The 22,327-nt window shown below is 43.8% G+C and overlaps 1 protein-coding gene across 1 annotated transcript in view; it reads left to right on the forward strand.

Moving 5' to 3' along the window:
• Nucleotides 1-22,327, forward strand: part of NEDD9 (neural precursor cell expressed, developmentally down-regulated 9) — a 190,252-nt gene that overhangs the window by 72,090 nt on the left and 95,835 nt on the right. The window contains exon 2 of the mRNA XM_030314849.1: nt 275-460. Within this exon, the coding sequence (XP_030170709.1) occupies nt 449-460 (12 nt within the window). The 5' untranslated portion in view covers nt 275-448. The remainder of the gene's footprint in view (nt 1-274; nt 461-22,327) is intronic.

Genomic DNA, 22,327 nt, shown 5'->3' on the forward strand with positions numbered 1-22,327 from the left:
TATTTTTGGTTTGTCCTACTAGACTGTGGGGTCATTGAGGACAGGATCATATTTTATGCCTCTTCGCAGTTCCAGCCAATACGTAGTGAGGGTCCCATAAATGTCTTCCTTGGTTGCGTGATTGAATGAATGAATGAACGAACGAATGATGGATTTCATTCTTGGGAGTATGGATTTGGCTTTTCCAACTGCTATGATGCAATCCTTAAGTGATAAAAAGTGTCTCAGCCTCTGCCAAGGTTCACCCATTTTCGCATTTTTAACTTCTTCTCAGATTCAAGAAGCTGTGAATTCCGTAATGTCACACACTGGCATGAGAATATCGTGTATTCTTGAAACAGAGTTATGAAAAGAAAGACGCTGGTCAGGAGACTAAAACAGGAATTGTCCTTTTCAAGATCCGGAACTCCAACATTCCTTGGCTTCACGGAGAGAAGCACCTGCGAAAATGTGGGCAAGGGTGAGTAGTGTTGGAAACAACGTACATTTCATGCACTTCCTTTTTGTCCAGTTCAACTCAGACTCATTCCTGTGGAACAATAATCCAAAGGGTGTTCCATCCTCGCTCAGGATTGTAATTGATGTTTGGAATTAAAGGGCTAATTTCAGGTCACCGGATTTTGCTCTGTTAGGTGAATCTTTTTTAAATTTTTTTTTTCAACGTTTATTTATTTTTGGGACAGAGAGAGACAGAGCATGAACAGGGGAGGGGCAGAGAGAGAGGGAGACACAGAATCGGAAACAGGCTCCAGGCTCTGAGCCGTCAGCCCAGAGCCCGACGCGGGGCTCGAACTCACGGACCGCGAGATCGTGACCTGGCTGAAGTCGGACGCTTAACCGACTGCGCCACCCAGGCGCCCAAGGTGAATCTTTTGAGATGGATCTTTTGCCCACAGGAAATCCTCTTCCACTCAGAAATCTCGAGGGAGGCAGTCTTCTGGAATAAAGGCAGAATATTCCCCTTAGTATAACCAGTTCCCAAGCAAGTCTGAAAGTTATACTCACTGACAACTCAGAAGTTGATCACCTCGGTTAGATTAGCCAGGTCTCTGGTGCCTCCATTCTCTCTCTGCCCATCAGTGCTAAACCATCCCCTTTCCATACAGTCATTCCACAAGAAAGTCAATTCGGCCTGGGGTGGAGGTTAGGGTTAAAATAGTTGATTCGCCCATCTAACCAAGGCTTCTTAAAAGTTTTATGGAAATTAAGTTGAAGAAGTGATGTGTGATGCACATCTGTTCATTGACTTGGAAGCAGGCAGCATGGCATGATGCAGTGGCCCTGGGGTCAGGCAGAGCTGGACTTATGTCACTCTTATGCTGAGCAGTAGAGTGACCGGGAGCAAGTTGCCTGACTCTTTTTAATCTTTGTCTCTGAATTTATAAAATGGACATAGGAAGTTTGTCCTAAGGATTAAATGAGAAAACGCACATGAAGCAATGTGTGCTCAGAGGAAGAAAGGTTAATTCCCTGATGTGCTGGGATCCACAATCTGCTGTCCGTATCACATGGAGAACTGACCATCAGGACAAAATAGAAGGCAACTGGGCAGTCATGTCAATCCAAAAAGTGCCGTATTTCGTTTGCAGGAGAAAGGCTAGGAGTCAAGTAAAATCACAAATGTGTCTTTAAAATATTTTGATGAGAAATAAAAGGATTTGCAGGGGAGTCTTTAAAAACCAAATGGCCATATCACTGTAATTGCTTTTAAAATAGCGATCTCTTAAAAGTCCCTCTAGTCCTAAGATCCTATGATACAGAATTCTGTCACAGAATTGGACATTTCAGAAGCGTCAACCAAACTGAATTACAGTAGTCCCCCCCTTACCCGGGGTTTTGCTCTGCATAATTTCAGCTACCCACGGTCAAGTGCAGACGATGCATTCTGGAAGCAGATGACCCTCCTTCTGAGTGTCATCAGAAAGTCAGTAGTTACCCCTGTCATAATGCCTACGTCATTCACCTCGCCGCATCTCACTTAGGCATTTGATCATCTCACATCATCACAAGAAGAGTGAGTAAGGGACAGTAAGAGACAGGGACCACATTCACATAACTTTTATTACAGTATATCATTATAATTGTTCTGTGTTACTACTGATGCTGTGAATCTCTCGTTGTACGTGATTTAGATATTAAACTTTATCATAGGCCTGTACGTATGGGAAAAAGCATAGTGTGTATTGGGTTCAGTGCTATCTGTTTTCCGGCATCCACCAGGGGTCTTGGCGTGTATTCTTTATGGATAAAGAGAAGACTACTGTATGAATTCAAACTGGAGCAAATTACACTTATTTGTGATTCCTCAAGTCACAGGCATGAATATTAATTTCTTGGGGTGTCTGGGTGGCTCAGTTGGTTAAGTGTCCAACTCTTCGTTTCAGCTCAGGTCATGATTTTACGGTTCGTGAGTTTGAGCCCCGTATCGGGCTCTGTGCTGACAGCATGGAGCCTGCCTGGGATTCTCTCTCTGCCCCTTGTCTGCTCTCTCTGTCTCTCAAAATAAATAAACTTAAAAAATTTTTTTTAAATAAAAAAAAATAATTTCTTAATGAAGAGTGAAATAAAACCAGTTTCTCCTCATTTTTTTTAGACCTACTCAGTTTCACTCAATTGAGATGAAAAAAAAAAAAAAAAGCAACTTAGCAATTCTCTAAAGCAAGCCAGTATTTCATTCCATTTGAGTCCCTGCAATGAACATTAGCACTGTGGTATTTCAAATACATGTTGATTCTCAACTTTTGGTATTCTAGATCTGAAAACCAGATAATTCGACCACCTGAAGTCTTTAATTTGCTTTAGAACTATCTGTTCCAAGTCCAAGGTCCTTTTGGATCCTTAATTCCATCACTTCTGGGTGGGTTGGTTTTTTTTTTTTTTATGATTGAACTGTATTTCAGTGTTACACACATGTACACACACACGCATACACACTTACATGTAACTTCACACTAGACTAGGTAGAATGGAAATATTTGGCAGTTATTAGTATCACCTAATAGCAAAAGAGAGCATTGATTCCTTGTCGTCAATGCTTTCTAAAGATATATCCCTACTGGTCTTTGGGGGACAGGGTGCTGGCTACAGATCCAGATCTGAAGCAATACCGCCTGATTTGAATCCCAGCCCTGTCACGAATAAGGAGTAGGAGAAACTACTAACAAACTATTAAACCTCTCTGTGCGTCAGTTTCTTCATCTATAAAATGGGTGAAAATAGCACCTTTTGGGAGGGGTTGTTGTGATGAGTAAGCATGCAAATTGTTTACACATATGTTTGGCACATACTAAACCCTCAACAGAGGCTTCCAGTGAAACTCAGAGTTCTACGGCACATAGGAAGTAAAGTCTACACGGCTCAAAGAAATCACTAAAGGCAGAAGATGGGGGAAGCAGAGTGTAAAAAAGGCCTTGAGAGACTGAGCCTCTAGGAATCTGGGTCAGACTAGATTTGATTGCTCTTTTGAACCCCCTCTGCTGTGATTTGCTGGTTTGGGGAGCCACAATGAGGACACTGTGAGGTCATGGCCAGAAACATCCTTCGGGGAAACCTGTGCTAACCTTATAAATACTCTTAAAAGCAAGCCCTTTACCAAAAAGCTCAGCAAGTGAAAGCAAGCCCCGAGGTGACTGCAAATACCAATGTGGAGGGAAGGTGGAGAGCCCGTGCTCACACCTGGGGGGCCATCTGACAGCTGCAGAGAGGCTGGGCAGTGGGCAGTCTCCCTCTGTGTCTCTACATGAATCAGTGGTGTGCTGGAGGCAGCTGGTTCCAGCTTCCTGGAGCCCACTGTGTCCATGCGTCCCAGTGAGTTCATGTAGGTAACTCAACAGTTGCCATAGTGGGGGTATTTACACCACAGAAACTGGCAGACTATAACTCAGGGTATTTTGTTTTGTTTCACTGTCAGAGAGCTGGTAGGTTAATATTTCCCAGTGCACCACTGGGGATGATAGAGAAGCTGGCTCAGAAAAACAAGAACACTGGCAATAAAAACCTTTTAAACTGCAAACGTCTTCTTTTGACATTCCTCAGTCTTCCCCGTTATACTAGGGCAGGAAGTTGGCAGTTGGACATGGTCTGTCGTGGTTTATCTAAAGAAGAAAAATCCAGGTGGACTATTGCTTCACGGATGGTCAATATGTATCGATTGACAGGACTTGAAAATGTTGTCCTTTTTTTCCGATTAAATACACGTTCACCCCAGGTCTAAAATAGTCATCAAACTGCATTTACACCTGCCCTAGGTTTGTAAAGTCCCAAAAAGGGAGATGCAATGAAGTGGAGTAATTCACATACTCTTTTTTCAGCCCTTACAAATAGTATTTTGATTATTCTAACATATTTTAAGGAATGTGAAAACTTTATGTACTGAGAATGAATACCTTATGTCCCAACACTTGAAGGACAGCTTAACTTGTTCAGATTTCCAAGGTTGTTCCTTGAGAGTGAAGATGAAAGAATAGGGACTGAAATGAAGAAGTTCCTCTAAATCTGCCTTTATTAGTCTGCTCGGCTAGCCATAACAAGTACTGTAGACTGATGGCTTAAACAACAGAAATTTATTTTCTCATGGTTCTGGAGGCTGGAAATCCAAGATCAAGGTGTCAGTAGGTCTGGTATTCCTGAGGCTTCTCTTCTTGGTTCACAGATGGTCAAGTTCTCCCTATGTCTTCACACAGTCTTCCCTCCATGTGAGTCTGCATCCTAATCTCTTCTTGTTATAAGGACACCAGCCATATTGGATTGGGGCCCACCCACATTTTACCTTAAATGCTCTTTTAAAGGCCCTATATCCAAACCATGTCTTAAAAGACCAAATATAGTCACATTCTGAGATACTGTGGGCTAGAACTTGAACGTATAAATTTGGAGGGGGACACAATTAAGCCCAGTACACTGCCTGAACATAACCATAATTTATCCACAAGGAAAATTAGATCTAACAACATCACAGGTCACGTTCCTAAGAGAAGCAGACTCTGAAGAGACGGAGATTGGCCTGCAGGGGTTTATGGTAGATGCTCTCAGGAAAACCTACAAGCAATGAAGGCAGCAGAATTAGGCATAAGGGGACTGCAGTGAAGTCATGGTCAAGGCCCAGGATGACCACAGAACTCTCCAGGCACGTGGAGAGTTGTTTGGAATTGAAGCAAGGGCACTAGGCCATTTTACTCCTGCAAGGACTAGTCATGGGGTGTAGGCTGCCCCCAGGAAAGAGGCATGATATTCATGAACAGGCTCTCTTCAGCTGAGGACAATCTCAGGCAGACTCAGTTGAGAGTTGCCAATCACCTGGTCTTTGGGAGCTGACAGAGGATTGCTCAGTCAAGTGGAGTCTCTGGTCAGTGCACTGGGTATCTACAGTATAAGGAAGCAGAGGTTCCCCATGTGAATGAATAGATTTACCATCATCTTCTTAAGAAATTTCTCATAATACCTCTCAGTAGTTTAAATGGTGACCTATTATGAACCCTAAAACACTTGGCCCAATTCTGGGTGCATCAAAAATGCCCAGCAGAATGGTCAGGGTGTATGGCCTCATGGGAAAAGTATGCTATTTGGAGACAAAGAGATCTGGGTTCAACTCTCTTCCCCACTATTTACTAATACTCTTTACCCTCTCCAGATCTCCAATGTCTCTTCTGCAAAATGAGGATAAGTAAGCCAACTTTGTTAGACTGTTGGAAAGATTCAAAGAAAAAAATACACTTCAGGGTGTCGGGCACATGCTTGACAAAGAAGGCATTCCAAAAGTGTACGTTTCCTTCCCTTTCTTTAAGCAAAAAATTAATCAGTGGTAACCAATTTCAAACCAGAAATAGACATTTGGTCTCCTAACATGAGGGAAACTGTTTCTCAAATTCTGCACTTGATCTTAGCCAAAAGGCTGAGAAGTGATGTTTCTCAAATTCTGGTGTGATCAGAATCACTGGTGAAGATTGTCAAAACAGATTCCTGGATCCCATTCACAGTGAATCTAAATCAGGAGGTCTAAGGTGAAGACCAGGCATGTGTAATTTTAGCAAGCCCCATGGGGGTTTCTGATACCTGGAAAATCTTGAGGCCCCCTGCTTGAGGCTGTGGGTGTTGTGTCAGTAAGAATGGGAGTTCAGTGCTTAGATGCCTGGGGACATTTCCGCTGTCTTCATTGTCATTTAGTTCTGTGGATGTAGATGTACACATCTCATCACAAAGACTTCTCCCCTTGTATAAATACTGTGCATTCCAAAGCTAAAACATGCATAAATTATGTCAGCTATAGAATCAAACCAATTCTCTTTTTCAAGATGTAGTTTTATTGAGGTATAAATCACTACTACAAGGCAATTTAGTGCAGACAGGAATTTTACTGGGGGATGCAGATCCCCTGAGCTTGTCTGGAAAATGGGAAGCATATTCAGAGTTGCAGGTGTAAGAGCTGCGTGTCCTGCAAAGAAGCTCCGTCTGGACAGAGATTTAACTTTCTCATCTAAGTCAAGGTAAATGGAGTTCCTCTGGATGGGATTGCTAAAGGCTTTCTGTGTTTGATTAGGGATCACAAAGCCCATCTGTGCTGCAGAAATTATACTGTCAAAAAGACACCTGACCGGGGTCCAGAAAGTAAACAGGAGCTGGAACACAGAAAGTGACCCCTGAGCGCAGACGGGCTTTCACATCCCTACCAGACTTCCCCTGATTTAACATGGGGCCATGTGGTTTCCCAGTGTCTTCTGTGGCTTTCTTTTCCCACAGAATGAGGCCTCATTTGTTCTAAAATATGAAGCTTTGGGGGTTTCTCGAAAATGGTACTTTCACTCAGTAAAAATAAGTCAAGACGAAAACGTTATCTGTGGGAATCCATTCTGAAAATGGATTGAACTGAGAACATGAGAGAAATGGTCTGTTTTTCCCAAATGATCAGCAGCCACCCAGAAGTGGTCCCTTTCCCTATGGCAACAACAAAAATTCTAGAAGTAGCACAACAGAAGCATTACGATCAGCGAGAAGTCCAAGATGGCTCTGTGCTCATTGTTTCCATACTAACACCACAAGTCCGGGAGTTGGTGAGCTTCTTCTATCCTTAGACCTACTCTGAGTTCTTATCGATGAAGGAGGGTTCCTTACAACTTGCCTTTATTTTCTTTTAAAAAATATTCCTCTGGGTTTGACTAGGGCCTTGTAACACACACTGAGTCCTCGTTACACTAGAGGAACCATGCATCCCCTAACCTTTAAATATTACCTAGAGTCCTTTGCTCTTTCCCTGGCTCACTTAGAGAAGCATCTTCGAGTACAACATCCAATTAAGTAGTAGGTTTACATCTAGTGCTTCTTTCTTGTATTCACATCTCTTTCTGACTCAGCCCTGTACTCTGCCATTCTTTAGCTACACAGAATTTTAGGGCCGGAAGAACACATTAGTCAGGTTAGTATTACAATGAGCTGCAGTAATGAGTAAGCCCTATAATCTTGGCATTGCAGCACAATACAGTTGTGTTCTCACTCCTGTGATAGTCACTGGCTCTCCTGGGCAGCTATCCTCAGGCATCTGGGCGTCTTCCACCATCTCAGAGTCCTTCCCTTCCAGCAGCATAGATAAAAAGAGAAAAGGTATGGGACGTTTCAGCAAGCAGGCCAGGAAAGTGGAGAATTGGTCCACCAGCATTCCACTGATCCAGAGATGGCTGACAAATGTTGACAAGTACACAGATGCTAATAGTGTTTGTCTCAGAGAGTCCTTAGATGCCCCTTGGCTTTCAATGCCTTCGAGTGTTTTCTAGTTGAGGCAACCGAGACCCAGAGTTACACAGAGCCAATCAGTGACAGCTCAATTCAGTGCTGGCCAAAAGGCCTCTTGCCCATTCCTATTAGTTCCAATTAATGTATAAAAAGGCTCATAAAATCTCAAGATACAGTTGGAGCATTGTTTCTAGAACTTTCTATCCAGGACTCCAGGGTGAGGAGGACTATGACCACCCTGCTCCAAAACCCACAGTTCCGATGCAGTCCTGTCCATCTGAGAGCTGGACAGATGAATGTTTCAAGGAGGAAGCGCCAGTAGCAAACCCTAATTATGGGAAATGCTTCTTGGCTCCTAAGGATATAAAATTACTTTGCGGAAAGTCAAGAAAAATAGAAACAGAATACACTGTAAAGCTTTCTTCAGAGGCCAAAAGTCACCTAGTAAGCCTTGCATATTGTTCTTGATTCTGTCAAGATAGCTTACAGGGTGGAGACAGCTGATAGGGAGAGAAAGTCTGGATGGGGTCAGCCTGGTTTGTAACCATTATGTTGGCTCATGGAGGATATGTCTTGAAAGATTGTCCTCCCCACGACTGAGTTCAAATGAGAAGAGACAGAGACTTCCAGAAAATACCTAATAGAGGATAAAGAAATGGGTGCAGGCATGGTCTCTTTGACAGGTTCTAAACACTATCTGGAGAACAGTGGAAAACCCGAGTGGAAAGAACTCCTGTGTGGGAATCCGGATGAACCACATTTCTTTCTTTTTTTTTTTTTTAAGTGTATTTATTTTGAGAGAGAGAGACTAAGCATGTGCACAAGCAGGGGAGGGGCAGAGAGAGAGGAAGAGAGAGAGAATTCCAAGCAGGCCCCTGAACTGGCAGCACAAAGCCCGATGTGGGGCTCGATCTCATGAACTGCGAGATCATGACCTGAGCCAAAACCAAGAGTCAGATGCTTACCCAACTGAGCCACCCAGGCACCCCAGAACCTTTGCCACACTTCTGACCATCTATATCAATGTCTATTGATCCCTCAGGTGCATACCTATTTTTTAAAGTCTGACTTTATCATCACAAAGTTTGTATATCTGGATTTTTTGCCTGAATCTTAAAATTTTCACCTGGAGTTCTGATGTGGAGTCATTAAAGACTTTATGTTAGTTTTCATCAGTTTTAGGGAAGGAAAAGAAATAAAAATAATACATGCCACTTGGCTGGAAACTAAGGTGCTGGTTTAAACTAAACATTATTACACATAATGTATTTTATTACATAAAATACATAAATAACAGTAATAATAGAATTAGATTTATAGAGTGAGTGCCAAATTATATTACTTCATTTAACCAAAGCACAATCACATTTCCTAGATTCACTGATAAGGTATTAAAAATAGTGCAGAATGTAATTACATGTGCTTTTATTTCTCAATCTTTTTACCTCATTCTCAATACTTCCCCTTTTTTATAAAAATTTTTCATCCTTGTGAGTTGGGGGAACATTGTGTCCACGTTACTAACAGTCACAGTGAAGCCAGTGAGACGAATGGATTTGCTGAATCCCATGATAGTTTATGGCAAAGCTTGGACTCAGATCAATGGTCAGCATGGTGAGCAAGAGAAATGGAGGCAGGCTTGTTAGGTACCTCCAAAGAACTTGGAAATAAGGCAGCTCTCAGAGTTAAACTAGTAAAAGGCATACATAAAGTGCATAAACCTAGTAAAACAGAAAGGATGTAATTGGCCAATTGTGGAAGGAAGCCAAGAAACCATCCATTTATATATAAAAAAAATAGAAGAGGTAAAAGCATCTCAGACTTCAGTCCCACTGATCTGGGGGTACGGTAATGAGAAGGATGCACATGTGATTATAAGTTAGTAAGCAGAAAACTTACTAACTGCATTGTAACTGTTTGGATTAAGACTATGTGAATGAAGGAGTTGGTTAACCAAAAGAGCAGGAAAAAGAGCCAGAGGGTCATAGAGGCCCTCTAGATGGCACAGTCCATCAACATGGAAGCACCTAAAGAAGACACAGTCTTGGCAGTGTTGGCCAAAGCATTATGGTTCCCTTGATGAGACTATCTCTGTTAGGAGCAAGAGTGCCCAAGCCATTGACAGCAACACTCTAAGATCAATTAAGAGCCCTTTCCTTCTGATTCTGTGGACGCCAGGCAACCCTGTGATAATTTGGTTCCTCCTGACAGAACTGTCTCAATGCTTTCTGGTCTATCTGCCAGTGGTAATTATTATTTTAAATTACTGTCATTGTATCTGACGGCTATGAGCTGGTCCCACCCTAAGCACGCCAACCAAATCCCTTTTATGAACCTGAGAGACCTGAGACCATGATGTGTTCTTCAAGGTAAACACCACCTTCTAGAGTCCACCTGGGCATGCAGTACTGTTACGTAGCCACAGCTCAGGCTTCACTCTGCTCTTCTTGAACTGTCGCTGAACCAGCCTCGTGCAATTTTGACGGAACCATACGTAAAGTCAAGATCAGGATGTTCTAATAATTGACAGAACAATTGCCATATTGTAAGCCAGAAGCAGCCTGCAGAATAAAGGGAAGGAAAGAACCTAAACCACTTTAACAGGCCGCGTGCCGATTTTCTATTGTATCTGGGACCCTGCCACAGACAGCTTCATCAAAGATACCGAATAGTTGACAGAGTAATGTTTTCCAGGTTTTCTCGCACCTTATCCAATTGCAGTAATTGTTAGGTGATAAATACAGTGACAGCTCATTACAAAACTCAGCTTCCAGAAGCTGAAAGGTTAGGTGGCACCTCTCACCTGCTGGGTGATAGGTTAGCATCTTACCCCTGTCCCTTTCCACTCCCAACCCCACAGTTCTGTCTGCAGTCTTGTGCACTCAAGGCATTAGATTTCACACAAAGCCTTTTGAAGTGAAAATAAAGTCAGAAGGCTCTACTACAGAACCTAGGAATAAAACTATGTATAAAACTATACACAGAGGGCAGGAATGAAGAGGATAAAGAATATGGCCTGAAAACTTGAGAGCATTATCCGCAGTCTCTTCGAGTTTTTAGATTTGTGTGTGTGTGCACATGTGTGTGTCTGTGTCTCCCTGTGTACCTAGGGAAAGGTTTGTATATTCTTGTGTCCTCACACGTATATTCCTAAGTCTGTAAGTGCTAACTCTCTGGGTTTTTTTTTTTAGCAGTTTTATTGAGGTATGATTGGCATACAATGAACTACACATATTTAAGATGTACGTTTTGATAATGTTGACACACATATACAGTTGTAAAACCATCATCACTATCAAAATAACAAACATATCCATGATCCCCAGAAGTTTTCTTGTGCTCCTTTATATTTTTTAATAATTATTTTTTAATGTTTGTTTATTTTGAGAGAGAGAGAGAGAGAGAGAGAGAGAGAGAGAATGCATGGAGGAGGAGCAGAGACAGAGAATCCCAAGCAGGCTGCATGCTGTCAGCACAGAGCTGGATGTGGGGCTTAATCTCTTGAACAGGGAGATCATGACCTGAGCCCAAATCAAGAGTTGGATGCTTAACTGACTGGCCACCCAGGTGCCCCTCTTGTGTTCCTTTATAATCCCACCTTCTGCCCCTTCCACCTCCCATCCCATCCCCAGGAAACCACCAATCTGCTTTCTGCCATTATACATTAGTTTGCAATTCCTAGATATTAATATAAATGAAACATACAATATATACCCTTTCTTCCTGGCTTCTTTTGCAGAGCATAATTATTTTGATATTCATTCATGTTGTGGTGCGTATCAATAGTTCATTTTCTCATTGTTGCTGAATAGTATTCCTTGTAGGAGTGGACCACAGTGTGTTTGTTTATCCATTCACCTGTTGATAGATACCTGGATTGTTCCCAGTTGGAGGCAATTAGAAATAAAGTTCTGTAAACATTTGCAGAAACATTTTTGCATGGACACGTGCTTTTTTTTCTTTTCTTTTTCATTAACTTATTTTCAAGTTAGTTACCATACAGTATAGTCTTGGCTTCAGGAGTAGAACCCAGTGATTCATCTCTTACATGTGACACTAGTGCTCATCCCCAAAAGTGCCCTCCTTAATGCCCATCACGCTCTATCCCCCCTTCCAGCAACCCTCAGTTTGTTCTCTGTATTTAAGAGTCTCCTACGGTTTTCCTCCCTCTCTGTTTTTATCTTATTTTTCCTTCCTTTCCCCTATGTTCATCTGCTGAGTTTCTCAAATTCAACATATGAGTGAAATCATATGATACTTGTCTTTCTCTGACTGGCTTATTTCACTTAGCAAAATACGCTCTAGTTCAATCCATGTTGTTGCAAATGGCAAGATTTCATTCTTTTTCATCGCCGAGAGTGTTCCATTGTATGTATATACCACATCTTCTTTATCCATTCATCAGTGGATGGACACTTGGGCTCTTTCCATAATTTGGCCGTTGTTGATAATGCTGATATAAACATTGAGGAGCATATGCCCCTTCAAATCAGCATTTTTGTATCTTTTGGGTAAGTTCCTAGTAGTGCAATTGCCCTGCCATAGGGTAGTTCTATTTTTAATTTTTTGAGGAACCTCCATACAGTTTTCCAGAGTGGCTGCACAGTTTGCATTACCACCAACAGTGCAAAAGTGTTTCTCTTTCTCCACATCCTTGCCAACATCTGTTGTTTCCTGAGTTGCTAATTTTAACCATTCTGACTGGTGTGAGATGGTATCTCATTGTGGTTTTGATTTGTATTTCCCTGATGATGAGCGATGTGGAGCATCTTTTCATGTGTCTGTTTGCCATCGGGATGTCTTCTTTGGAAAAGTGTCTATTCATGTCTTTTGCCCATTTCTTCACTGGATTATTTGTTTTTTGGGTGTGCTTTGTTTTCTTTTGGACAAATTCCTAGGATGGATGAGTAGGTTCCATGGCAGATGTGTGTCTAACTTTCGAAGAAACTGACAAACTGTGTTCCAAAGTGGTTGTACCATTTTATGTTTCCATCAGTGGTACGTGAGAATTCTAGTCTAGTTCCTCCACATCCCTGCCAACACTATGTATGATTCGATTTTTCTTTTGATTTTAGCCATCCATATAGTTGTACAGTGATAGGTGTACAGTGATACCTTCCTATGGTTTTATTCAGCATCTCTTCATGTGCTTAGTTGACATCTGGAAGTCTTCTTTAATAAAATGACTATTCATATATCTTGTCTATTTTTTAATTGGGGTGTTTTCTTCTCATTGAGTGTCAAGAGTTTCTTATCTATTCTGGATGCAATTGCTTTGTCAAATGTATGTACTGTGAATATTTTCTTCCAGTGTTTGGCTTGTCTTTATTCTCTTAACATTGTCTTTGGAAGAGTAGACATTTTTAATTGTAATGAAGTCCTATTTATTAACTTTTTTTTAATGGACTATGCCTCTCAGTGTGGTGGCTAAGAAATCTTCACTTAATCCAAGGTCACAAACATTTTCTCCTATATTTTCTTCTAGAAGTTTCACAGCTTTAGGTTTTACATTTACCTCTGGTGCATTTTGAGTTAATATTTACATGATGGAAGGTATAGATTGAAATTCATTATTTTCTATATGGATATCCAGTTGTATCAGCACCATTTGTTGGAAGGACCATGTTTCCCCACCAAATTTTCTTTCTCCTTTGTCAAAAATCAATTGTCCATATATGTTATTTCTGGTCCCTTGACCTATCTTTAAGCCAATAACACACTGTCTTGATTCGTGTAGCTTTCTAATAAGCCTTGAGCTCCAGTGTTCAAATCTGATTCTTCTTTTGTAAATTTTTTTTCTTTTGTTTTGTTTTACTTTTGCTATTCTAGGTCCTTTGTGTCTCCATATGAAGCTTATAATCCACTTGTCAATTTCTACAAAAAATGCTTACTGAGATTTTGATTGGGATGGTGCTGATTCTATAAATCAATCTGGGGAGAACTACGTCTTACCAATATTGAGTGTTCTGATCCATGAATAAATTCTATCTTCCCACTTATTTAGATCTTCTTTAATTTTTCTTGGCAGAATTTTTTTTAGTTCTTAGTGCATAGAGAACTGTAAACATTTCTCAGTCACAAACTATAAAGGAGAACAACCAGTTTCTTCAAGACTGACAAGCTAAAGGCACCAGAGTCTTAAACCCCAGTATTGTTTTACAGCAATACAATGCAGGGACTATAAAGAGGGGATTTTGAGCATTAAATGAGAGAGCACAAGTATACAGTTTAAGATAGCACAGGCCATGGTTCAGACTGGCTGGGTTCAAATCCCAGGTCCACCATTTAGAGCTGAGCAATCTTCGGAAATACACAATCCCTATTCAACTCAGCTTTTTGATCAGCAAAATGCAGAAAATACTAGTACTTCCCTCATAAGGACCCTCATGAGGGTATGATGAGCTTGCTAAACAGTTAGAAATATCTTGTCATATTTTAAGCAACAAATAAATGTTAGCAATGGGTGTTGATTTTATCATTAACGGCACTTAACACAGCATCTGGAACATAGTAAGCAACCGATAAAGGGTAGATTTAATTATTAGCTTATATAACAAACTAGGCTACCTGGTTAACACCTTCACATATGCTTCACATCAATTTGAGTATCACAGGCTGAATTGAATTTGCTGGAAGGATGTTTGTTCTTTTTTTTAAGCATGTTTGTTTTGAGAGAGAGAGAGAGAGAGAGAGAGAGGCAGCAGGGGAGAGGGAGAGAAAGAATCCCAAGCAAACTCCATGGTGTCAGCACAGAGCCCAACGCAGGGCTCGAACTCATGAACTATGAGATCATGACCTGAGCCAAAGTCAAGAATCAGACGCTTAACTGACTGAGCCACCCAGGTGCTCTAGGAGGTTTGTTCTTAAAAGACCTGACCCTGATACTGAACACAGACTCCCCTTTCTACTCTTTGAATGTCGTATTTGAGAGTTTGCCTCAGACATACCCAACACAGGATCTCAACATGTAGGCAAATCTCCCACAGCTAGCTTTACTATTAGCTTCCTTAATTTCTCTTCCACCCATTTTGAGATCTAGAAGTCTGAAAGAGATTGTATAAATCATTCTCTCTCATCACTTCCAACATCCTTAGAAAGCTGACTCCTTCCTGATGATACACCTACTCTACCCCTGACCCTTGCTATAGGGCAGAGAAGTGTCCAGGTTACATATAGACTGGTTCTATGGGGTAGTTTTATGATGTGATCTGATTTCAAAACCCAGGAAGGCCCCGTGCACCTCTCGTCACCCCCCACCACTACTTTCCACCCCTGTACACACACACACACACACACACACACACACAATCTCCCCTTCTAGTTTGCTGACACAAGCTGCCTAATTGGAAACCCATGTCTGCACTTGATGACTCAGTTCCCTGTAAAATTGCAAATTACCTTTGAAGAAAAAAAATGATCATGAACTTATTCATGTAGGTGACAGTGCGACGTCATGGAAGCCCCAAACCAGAAGAGTCAAGTCTTGGGTTCTAATCTTAGCTGCTCTTCTCCCTTCTCTGTAACCTAAGATTCCACTTAAGCTCTCTGCTGTACCCTAAGGGGATGGTGCCATTTGAGTCATTCATTCACCCAGCAAATCTTACCACAGCCACGTATTGTTTTAAGTGCAGAAGACACAGCAGTGAGCAAAACGAAATCCCTGCTCCCACGGAGTTCCTATGCAAGTCAGAGAGATGGATAATAAGCAGTAAACACATATGTAATAGATCGTCAAGGGGTGGTGAATTGCAAGAATCAAAATAAAGCAGAGCAAAGAGGCAGAGAATGAAAAGGAATGCTAATTTAGGTGGTGGCAAAGGAAGTTCTTTCGGAGGCAGTGACAATTCAGCAAAGGCCTAAAGGAAGTAAGTGAGGCGATGTGAGGCAAGCTGGCAGAAGAACATTCCAGAATGGGGAGTGGTAAGTGTGAAGGTCATTTTGCTCGAAGTGTTTGAGGAAAATAAAGAGGCCATATGGTTGCAGTAAAGAGTTAGCTGGAGAGGGGTCTAGGGCACAACACATATGGGGCATTGCAGGCCAGCATGATGACTTTGGAGAGTGTGTGTGGTCTAAGGGACACGGAAGTCACTGCAGGGTTTGGAGCAGGGGAGTCACAAGATCTGACTTGTTTTCGAGCACTCACTCGGGCTGACGTGCTCAGGACAGGTAAGAAACAAATGTTTGGAACATAACATTAAACAATTAGATGTAGGGGAAGCATTTCAAACAAAGGAATAAGAAAAGAGTCACAGATGACTCTAATATTTTGGCCTGGAGAAGAAGAGGATGGCATTAACTGAGACACAGAAGCCTGAGGAAGAAGAGGGCATACCAATAGTTTGTTGGGGACATGTTAAGTTGGGCTCATCCATTAGCTATGCCAGGGGCAGGTCAAGTGGGCAGTTGTGTATATGGGGTTGGAGTCATGAGTGTCTGCATGATAATGGAATTTACAGCAGCAAGTGGCGTCACCTGGGTGGTGACTGTTGCTAGAAAAGAAAAGAATTCCAACAAGAAAAGGGGGGTCCAAACAAAAGATTCCAGTTTATTAGTGGGTTAAATGAGATGGACACCTAAAACAGGGCATTGGAGTACTTCAGGGTACACCCCAAGTACCAGAAATCTCAAGTAAAATGAGCTTGAACAATAAGAACGTTTATTGCTTAATAGAATTCTGGAAGAAGAGTAGTTCTGAGTTTGGTTAATTCATTGGCTGAATGATGTCATCAAGAACCAAGACCCCTTCAGCCTCAGGGTGGCTCAGTTGGTTAAGAGCCAGTCTCTTTTGGTTTCAGCTCAGGTCCTGACCTCATGGTTCACAGGTTGGAGCCCCGCATCAGGCTCAGTACTGATAGTGGAGGGCCTGCTCGGGATTCTCTGTCTCCCTCTGTCTCTGCCCCTTCTCCACTCTCTCCCTCTCAAAAATAAGCAAATAAGGGGCGCCTGGGTGGCGCAGTCGGTTAAGCGTCCGACTTCAGCCAGGTCACGATCTCGCGGTCCGTGAGTTCGAGCCCCGCGTCAGGCTCTGGGCTGATGGCTCGGAGCCTGGAGCCTGTTTCCGATTCTGTGTCTCCCTCTCTCTCTGCCCCTCCCCCGTTCATGCTCTGTCTCTCTCTGTCCCAAAAATAAATAAACGTTGAAAAAAAAATAAGCAAATAAAAACTTAAAAAACAAAGAAGCACCAAGGTTCCTTCATCTTTGGACTCTGCTATTCTCATAACAGCAAGATGGCTGCCGTAGCTCCAGATGTCACATCCTCCCACACCGTCCACAGGTGGGATAAAGAGAACAACCTTTTTCGTCTCTTTTTAAGAGGAAACTTTACCAGTAGGCTCCCCGCAGAATTCCCTCTTCAACTAAACCAGAATGGGTCACAAACTCACGCCTACACAAATCTTAGCAGGGAGCACATAGCCATACGCAACCATACTATTATAGACTCCGGGGGTAGAAGAGACCTGGAAAGTTCATGTATTTCCAATGTCAAATCCGCATGACTCTGTGCATTAGACAAGGTTCCAGAGAGAAGTATAGGACCTATCCAAATTATCCTAATTTAGAAGGAACTCAGAGGATCTGATGCCAGCCTAAGCTATGAGTGAGAGCAGAACACAGCAAAACCATGGGATAGTGCATCAGTCCAGGCTAGTATGAGAGATGCCTTCCTCCCCACATCCCAATAAGAGCTGAGACCTTTGGTCCAGGGGCACAGCCAGCCAACCCACAGCCACCTAGAAGGATGAAGGATGCTAGGGAATAAATGCTCTGCCTCACCCCCTTTCTCCCTCCAACTAGAAAACAAAGGTGAGACCCTGAGGCACAAAACAGAAAAGAGTGGAGAAGGTTCTGGAAGAACAAACAGAGGATATCTGGCTTGCCCCATAGGTAAGATCAGCCACTCTGAGGCCACTCGTTTCACCTAGGGAAACTCTGGCTTCTAGAAATATCCCAGTCAACCCAGGGAAGTGGGGGGGAGGTGGGTGATCTATATAGAACAGGCCTAATTCCTCATCCCTGTGACAAAAGTTGAGATGGAAGACATAGTCAGGTGTTAGGGCAAAAGTCATTAAGATTAGTTTAGTCCTTGACCCCAGTGTCCACTGGAGATGGAAGGTTGGGGTCTCCATGTATCTTTTCCTTAGCACGGTGCCTCTCCGCCAGAGGCAGTTTTGCTCAGTGGGAGACACTGGCAATTCCATTGTCACAACTTCAGGGAGTGCTACTGGCATCTAGGGGGTAGAGACCAGGCATGTCACTAAACATCCCACAAGGCACAGCGCAGTAACCGCCACAAGGAATGACGTGGCCCCAAATGTCAATAGTGCCACAGATGAGAAACTTAGCTGGTGTAAGACCTTCCCGAGGGGCCACAGCCCAACGTTTCCCCTTACACTTGGGCCGAAATCTTTGGTTTCATGGTGAGCTAATACAAAAACAGTACCAGGGTTCTTTGAGGGCAGGGAGGGAAGGGGTTGGTGGCAGCAGAGTTGCAGGGGTGGGGGGAGAGGCAGGAGAGAGAGGAGGGGCTCTGTGCTCACAGAGGAATGGCCCTTGTTGAATTTCTCTCAGTCAGTGCACAGCCCCCAGCCAATGGCGGGGAGCAGCGAGCCCACGGGCCACACCGGACCCCCACCAGCTGTGGGGCTGCATGCGAGCTGTATCACACCCCAACACCCGCTCTTCGCAGGCAAGCCTATAAACAAGAAAGCCAACCGCGAGAACATAAGAAAGAAATAAAAGTTGTTTGGTCTGCCGTCAGGAACAGATTGTTGGAATATCCTAACCCCAGTCCAAAAGGAACAACCAACAATAACAATTAGGAGACCGCGTCTGACGTTGAACCACACGATGCCTGCATTTTCCCCGTGCCAGGACCATTTCCAAGGGGACTAACCACTGGCCCCGTCCTGTGTTCTTACCACGGCCTGAGGAGCCCTCCTCTCTATGTAATCACCAACGATAGGACCCAAACACATGAAAATGTCAGCCGGGACCATGAATTAGGAGCAGGTGAACTTAGCCTCTGCTAAAGGTCAGCGGATGTATTTTGATGGACATGTGCTGTCACACCTCGATTCCTCTTTCACTTGGCATCTACAGATCAATCGAAAATACTGTATTTTAAGTGAGTCTTCCAGATACCTGTAGTTACCCTGTTTAAGAATAACCTTACTGCTGGCATATTCAGGGGTGGAAAGCTTTCTAAACGGTATACATTTTCCTTGCTTCGATAAACAAAGCATATTGACAATAATTCTAGCCTTTCAAGTGACTCAGGACAATTACTCTAATATAATAATAAGAAAATAAGATGTTCTCAGACCTTGGATCACTTTGCCCAGGCATTAAATGAACCCAGATCATGCCTTCCCCCACCCCACCGCCCTGCTTTGGTTCTTGTGCAAACCCTCCATAGCTCCTCTTTGCCCTCCCTACAGGCAGCTGTCAGAGATTACTCTATTTATATAACCAGGCCTGCTCACCCATAGGCCTTGCTTTCTAGCACTTGCTGCCGAGGGCTACGTTTTTGCAGCATGCTGAAATCCCCTGGGTGTTTAAAAAAATCGTCCACGTCTGAGTCTCATCTCCAGAGTTGTGATTTCGTTAGTCTGGGGCATGGCCTGGGCCAGGGGATAGTTTAAAACTCCCCCAGGTGAGTCTGTTGTGCGGCCAAAGCTGGGACCCACCGGAACAGGAATAGTCTACCCTGTTAGAATGAGGCAGAAAATAAGAGCGAATTATGATCCGAATGATTTTCCTATGAATAAGCTTTAGTACATGAACCTTTCTGTGATGTGTTTTGGAGCTCTTTGGGTCTCGTGTTCTCCTTTTTAGCTGTGCTCCGAGGAAGTGATTTAAGCAGGGAAAGGGGTAGAATGGATCGGTGGGTTAGCGTTGGGTGTCTCCTGTGCGGCTGCACAGGATCAGACCTTGACTGTGCCATTTACTTGTGACCTTAGGTAAGTGGCTTAATCTTTCCGGGCCTCAACCTCATCAGTAAAGTGCCGGCATTATTACACTATATGTTAACTAACTTGGATTTAAATTAAAAAAAAATAAAGTGTCGTGAGGATTCAGGGGGTTAGTGCACACAGAGGACTGAGCCTAGAGCCTGGCACGTAATAACACTTCACAAAGTTAGTGCTGTTAGTTCCGGACGCGGCATTCAGGCAGTCAAAGTGGAGAAAGGAGATGTGGGCGGGGCTAAGGGAACAAAGCAGGGGTGTCGCAGCTCCCGGAGAAGGGCAATGCTAGGAAGCTGTTACCAGCCCAGGCCACAGGGGAGAAGGAAGTGGTGTTGCCAGGATCCAGTGCAAGCCAAGGCTGTGGAGACACAGAGTAACTGCCGAAGATGGCGAAGGAGCAGGGAGGGAACAGGGAAGAAGTACCCCGACCTCTCTCTCCCGCTGCCTTCCATTGGCTGAGCCCCAGATAGTGGAAGGGAAGAGGCCCTCCGGGGCGGGGTCGGCATTCTGCGGCACACAGCTAAGCACAAACGGAAGGAGATGAATCAGAATGGGCAGGGAGGTCGAGAGAGAATAACCAGCACAATTTGCTGTTACTAATTGCTGTATGAGCTGGGAAGTCACCAGAGAGAGTCCTCCTGGCCCTAGAGGGGGGTGCATCTACCCAGCATGCATCAGCTGTAGAATCCAGAGTGCCGCCCCTCAAGCCACACTCGTTTCGAAAGAAAGGCGCCATCACCGCAGCCCTTCAGCACCAAACCGGGGTGGCTCAACATGGCTGCGGGCGAAAGTCCAATCAGAGCACTGGCATGAGCTTGATGGGAATTGCAGGGTCTTGCTCCGCCCTCAGCCCTGTGGAGCTGCCAGGGTTGCCCTCCGAACCCTCACTTCACTTGCTCTCCTCAGCTTCTTTCCCACCCCTGCCTGAAAGTGTCAGAAACAGCTCCTCCTTCACTCCCTCTGTTCCCTGAGCCACATTCCTGAGCCTGATTTGCAGCTAAAGAATTTCTTCTTCCATCCCTTCCCCACCCCCAAACACCACTTCTTTCCCCTCCCTCGTGAATGTTGACCTTTTGTCCAATAAAGACGGCAGTCTTCCAACTTCCCACTTTCTACTCAAGTGGCCCTTTCTCGGCTGTGTTTGCGTTTGCCCTACGAAACCACCCCCCCCCCCGCCCCCAACCCTCGGAGTCTCACTACCTGTCAAGTACTGAGTGACGTGAGCGGAAGCAGAAGCCCCTATCTTCCGGCAACTTCCATTCTAAGTGTAAGGGGTGAGAGGCAGTGCTCACGGGGACTGGTGGCTTTCCCCATAAACATCTAGGCAGTGTGATTGCACTTTATGTTTTGTCCCTGCACCTGATTGCAAATGAAAATGATTAACTTTTGGATTCACGGCCGGGTGCCCTGGCAACTTTTCATACTGGGCTGATACATGCACTTGATTGCCCTGGGAACCCTGCTGTGACCCTGTCTTCATTGACATCATCAAGCCTTTTCCAGATCCTCCGACTAGATGCTCCTTTACCAGATTAAATTGAACTATTCATCCTTATTACTACTCCATTATGTTCATTCCAAATTCTTTCGGATTCATGCTTTCCATCACATACACACTGTGCTATCATAACAGCCATCATCCGGCTCTGTTCCCCTTCAGAAGCCTGGAAGACGTTACTACAGGGCTCTTCTGAGGCAAGAGAGAAGATGAAACCCTTCCTGTCCTCCTCCCAGTACTCAGGGGCCTGTGAGCAAAAGCATCATAATGATGTGCCAATGTCCCCAGAAGGAGCTGGGGATGGAAGTGAAGAGACACCTGCTCGGGTCTGAGTTGGCAGGATTTTAACCATTGATTTGGGTTCAGAGTGGCCAAAAGCAGCTGCAGCAGGAACAGTGGCACTCGCTCAACATATAGGTCCTAGGGATTCGATGAATCCCTGCCCTCGAGGAGCTTACATTTTATTTTTATTTATTTGTATGTTTTTGTTAAGGTCTGCACTTTTTCTTAACATAGCAGATGCACAAGGTTATGTTAGCTTCACGGGGACAACTTAGCGACTGGACAAGTCTAGACCTGTTCACCAGGAGTATGGCCATCATCCGTCCCACTGCATGGCTGTTACGATATCATTGACTGTATTCCTTACGCAGGAGCTTGCATTTTAGATAAGGAGGGAGGACACAGTGTGCATGCATGTGCACACACACACGTGCAACACGCTCCCACCCCGATAACGTAGGCTGGCAAAGGATGAATGCCAATTCAGTAGTACATAAATAATAATAATTGGATTCATTTTTAAAATCTGTAATGCAGGGGCAGCTGGGTGGCTCAGTCGGTTAAGCCACCGACTTCGCCTCAGGTCACGATATCATGGTTTGTGAGTTCGAGGCCCGTGTTGGGCTCTGTGCCGACAGCTCAGAGCCTGCAGCCTGCTTCGGATTCTGTGTCTCCCTCTCTCTCTGCCCCTCCCCTGCTCGCACTCTATGTCTCTCTCTCAAAAATAAATAAACGTGAAAAAAACTTTTCTTAATCTGTAATGCAGGCATTTCCCTTAATTAAGACTCTTTCTACCCAGGTGATTTCCATTTCAATTGATGTTGGTGGGATTTTTGCTATATTTCCTCGTGTGTCTCTG

Source organism: Lynx canadensis, chromosome B2 (genome assembly GCF_007474595.2).
Source record: "Lynx canadensis isolate LIC74 chromosome B2, mLynCan4.pri.v2, whole genome shotgun sequence".
Lineage (NCBI taxonomy): Eukaryota > Metazoa > Chordata > Mammalia > Carnivora > Felidae > Lynx > Lynx canadensis.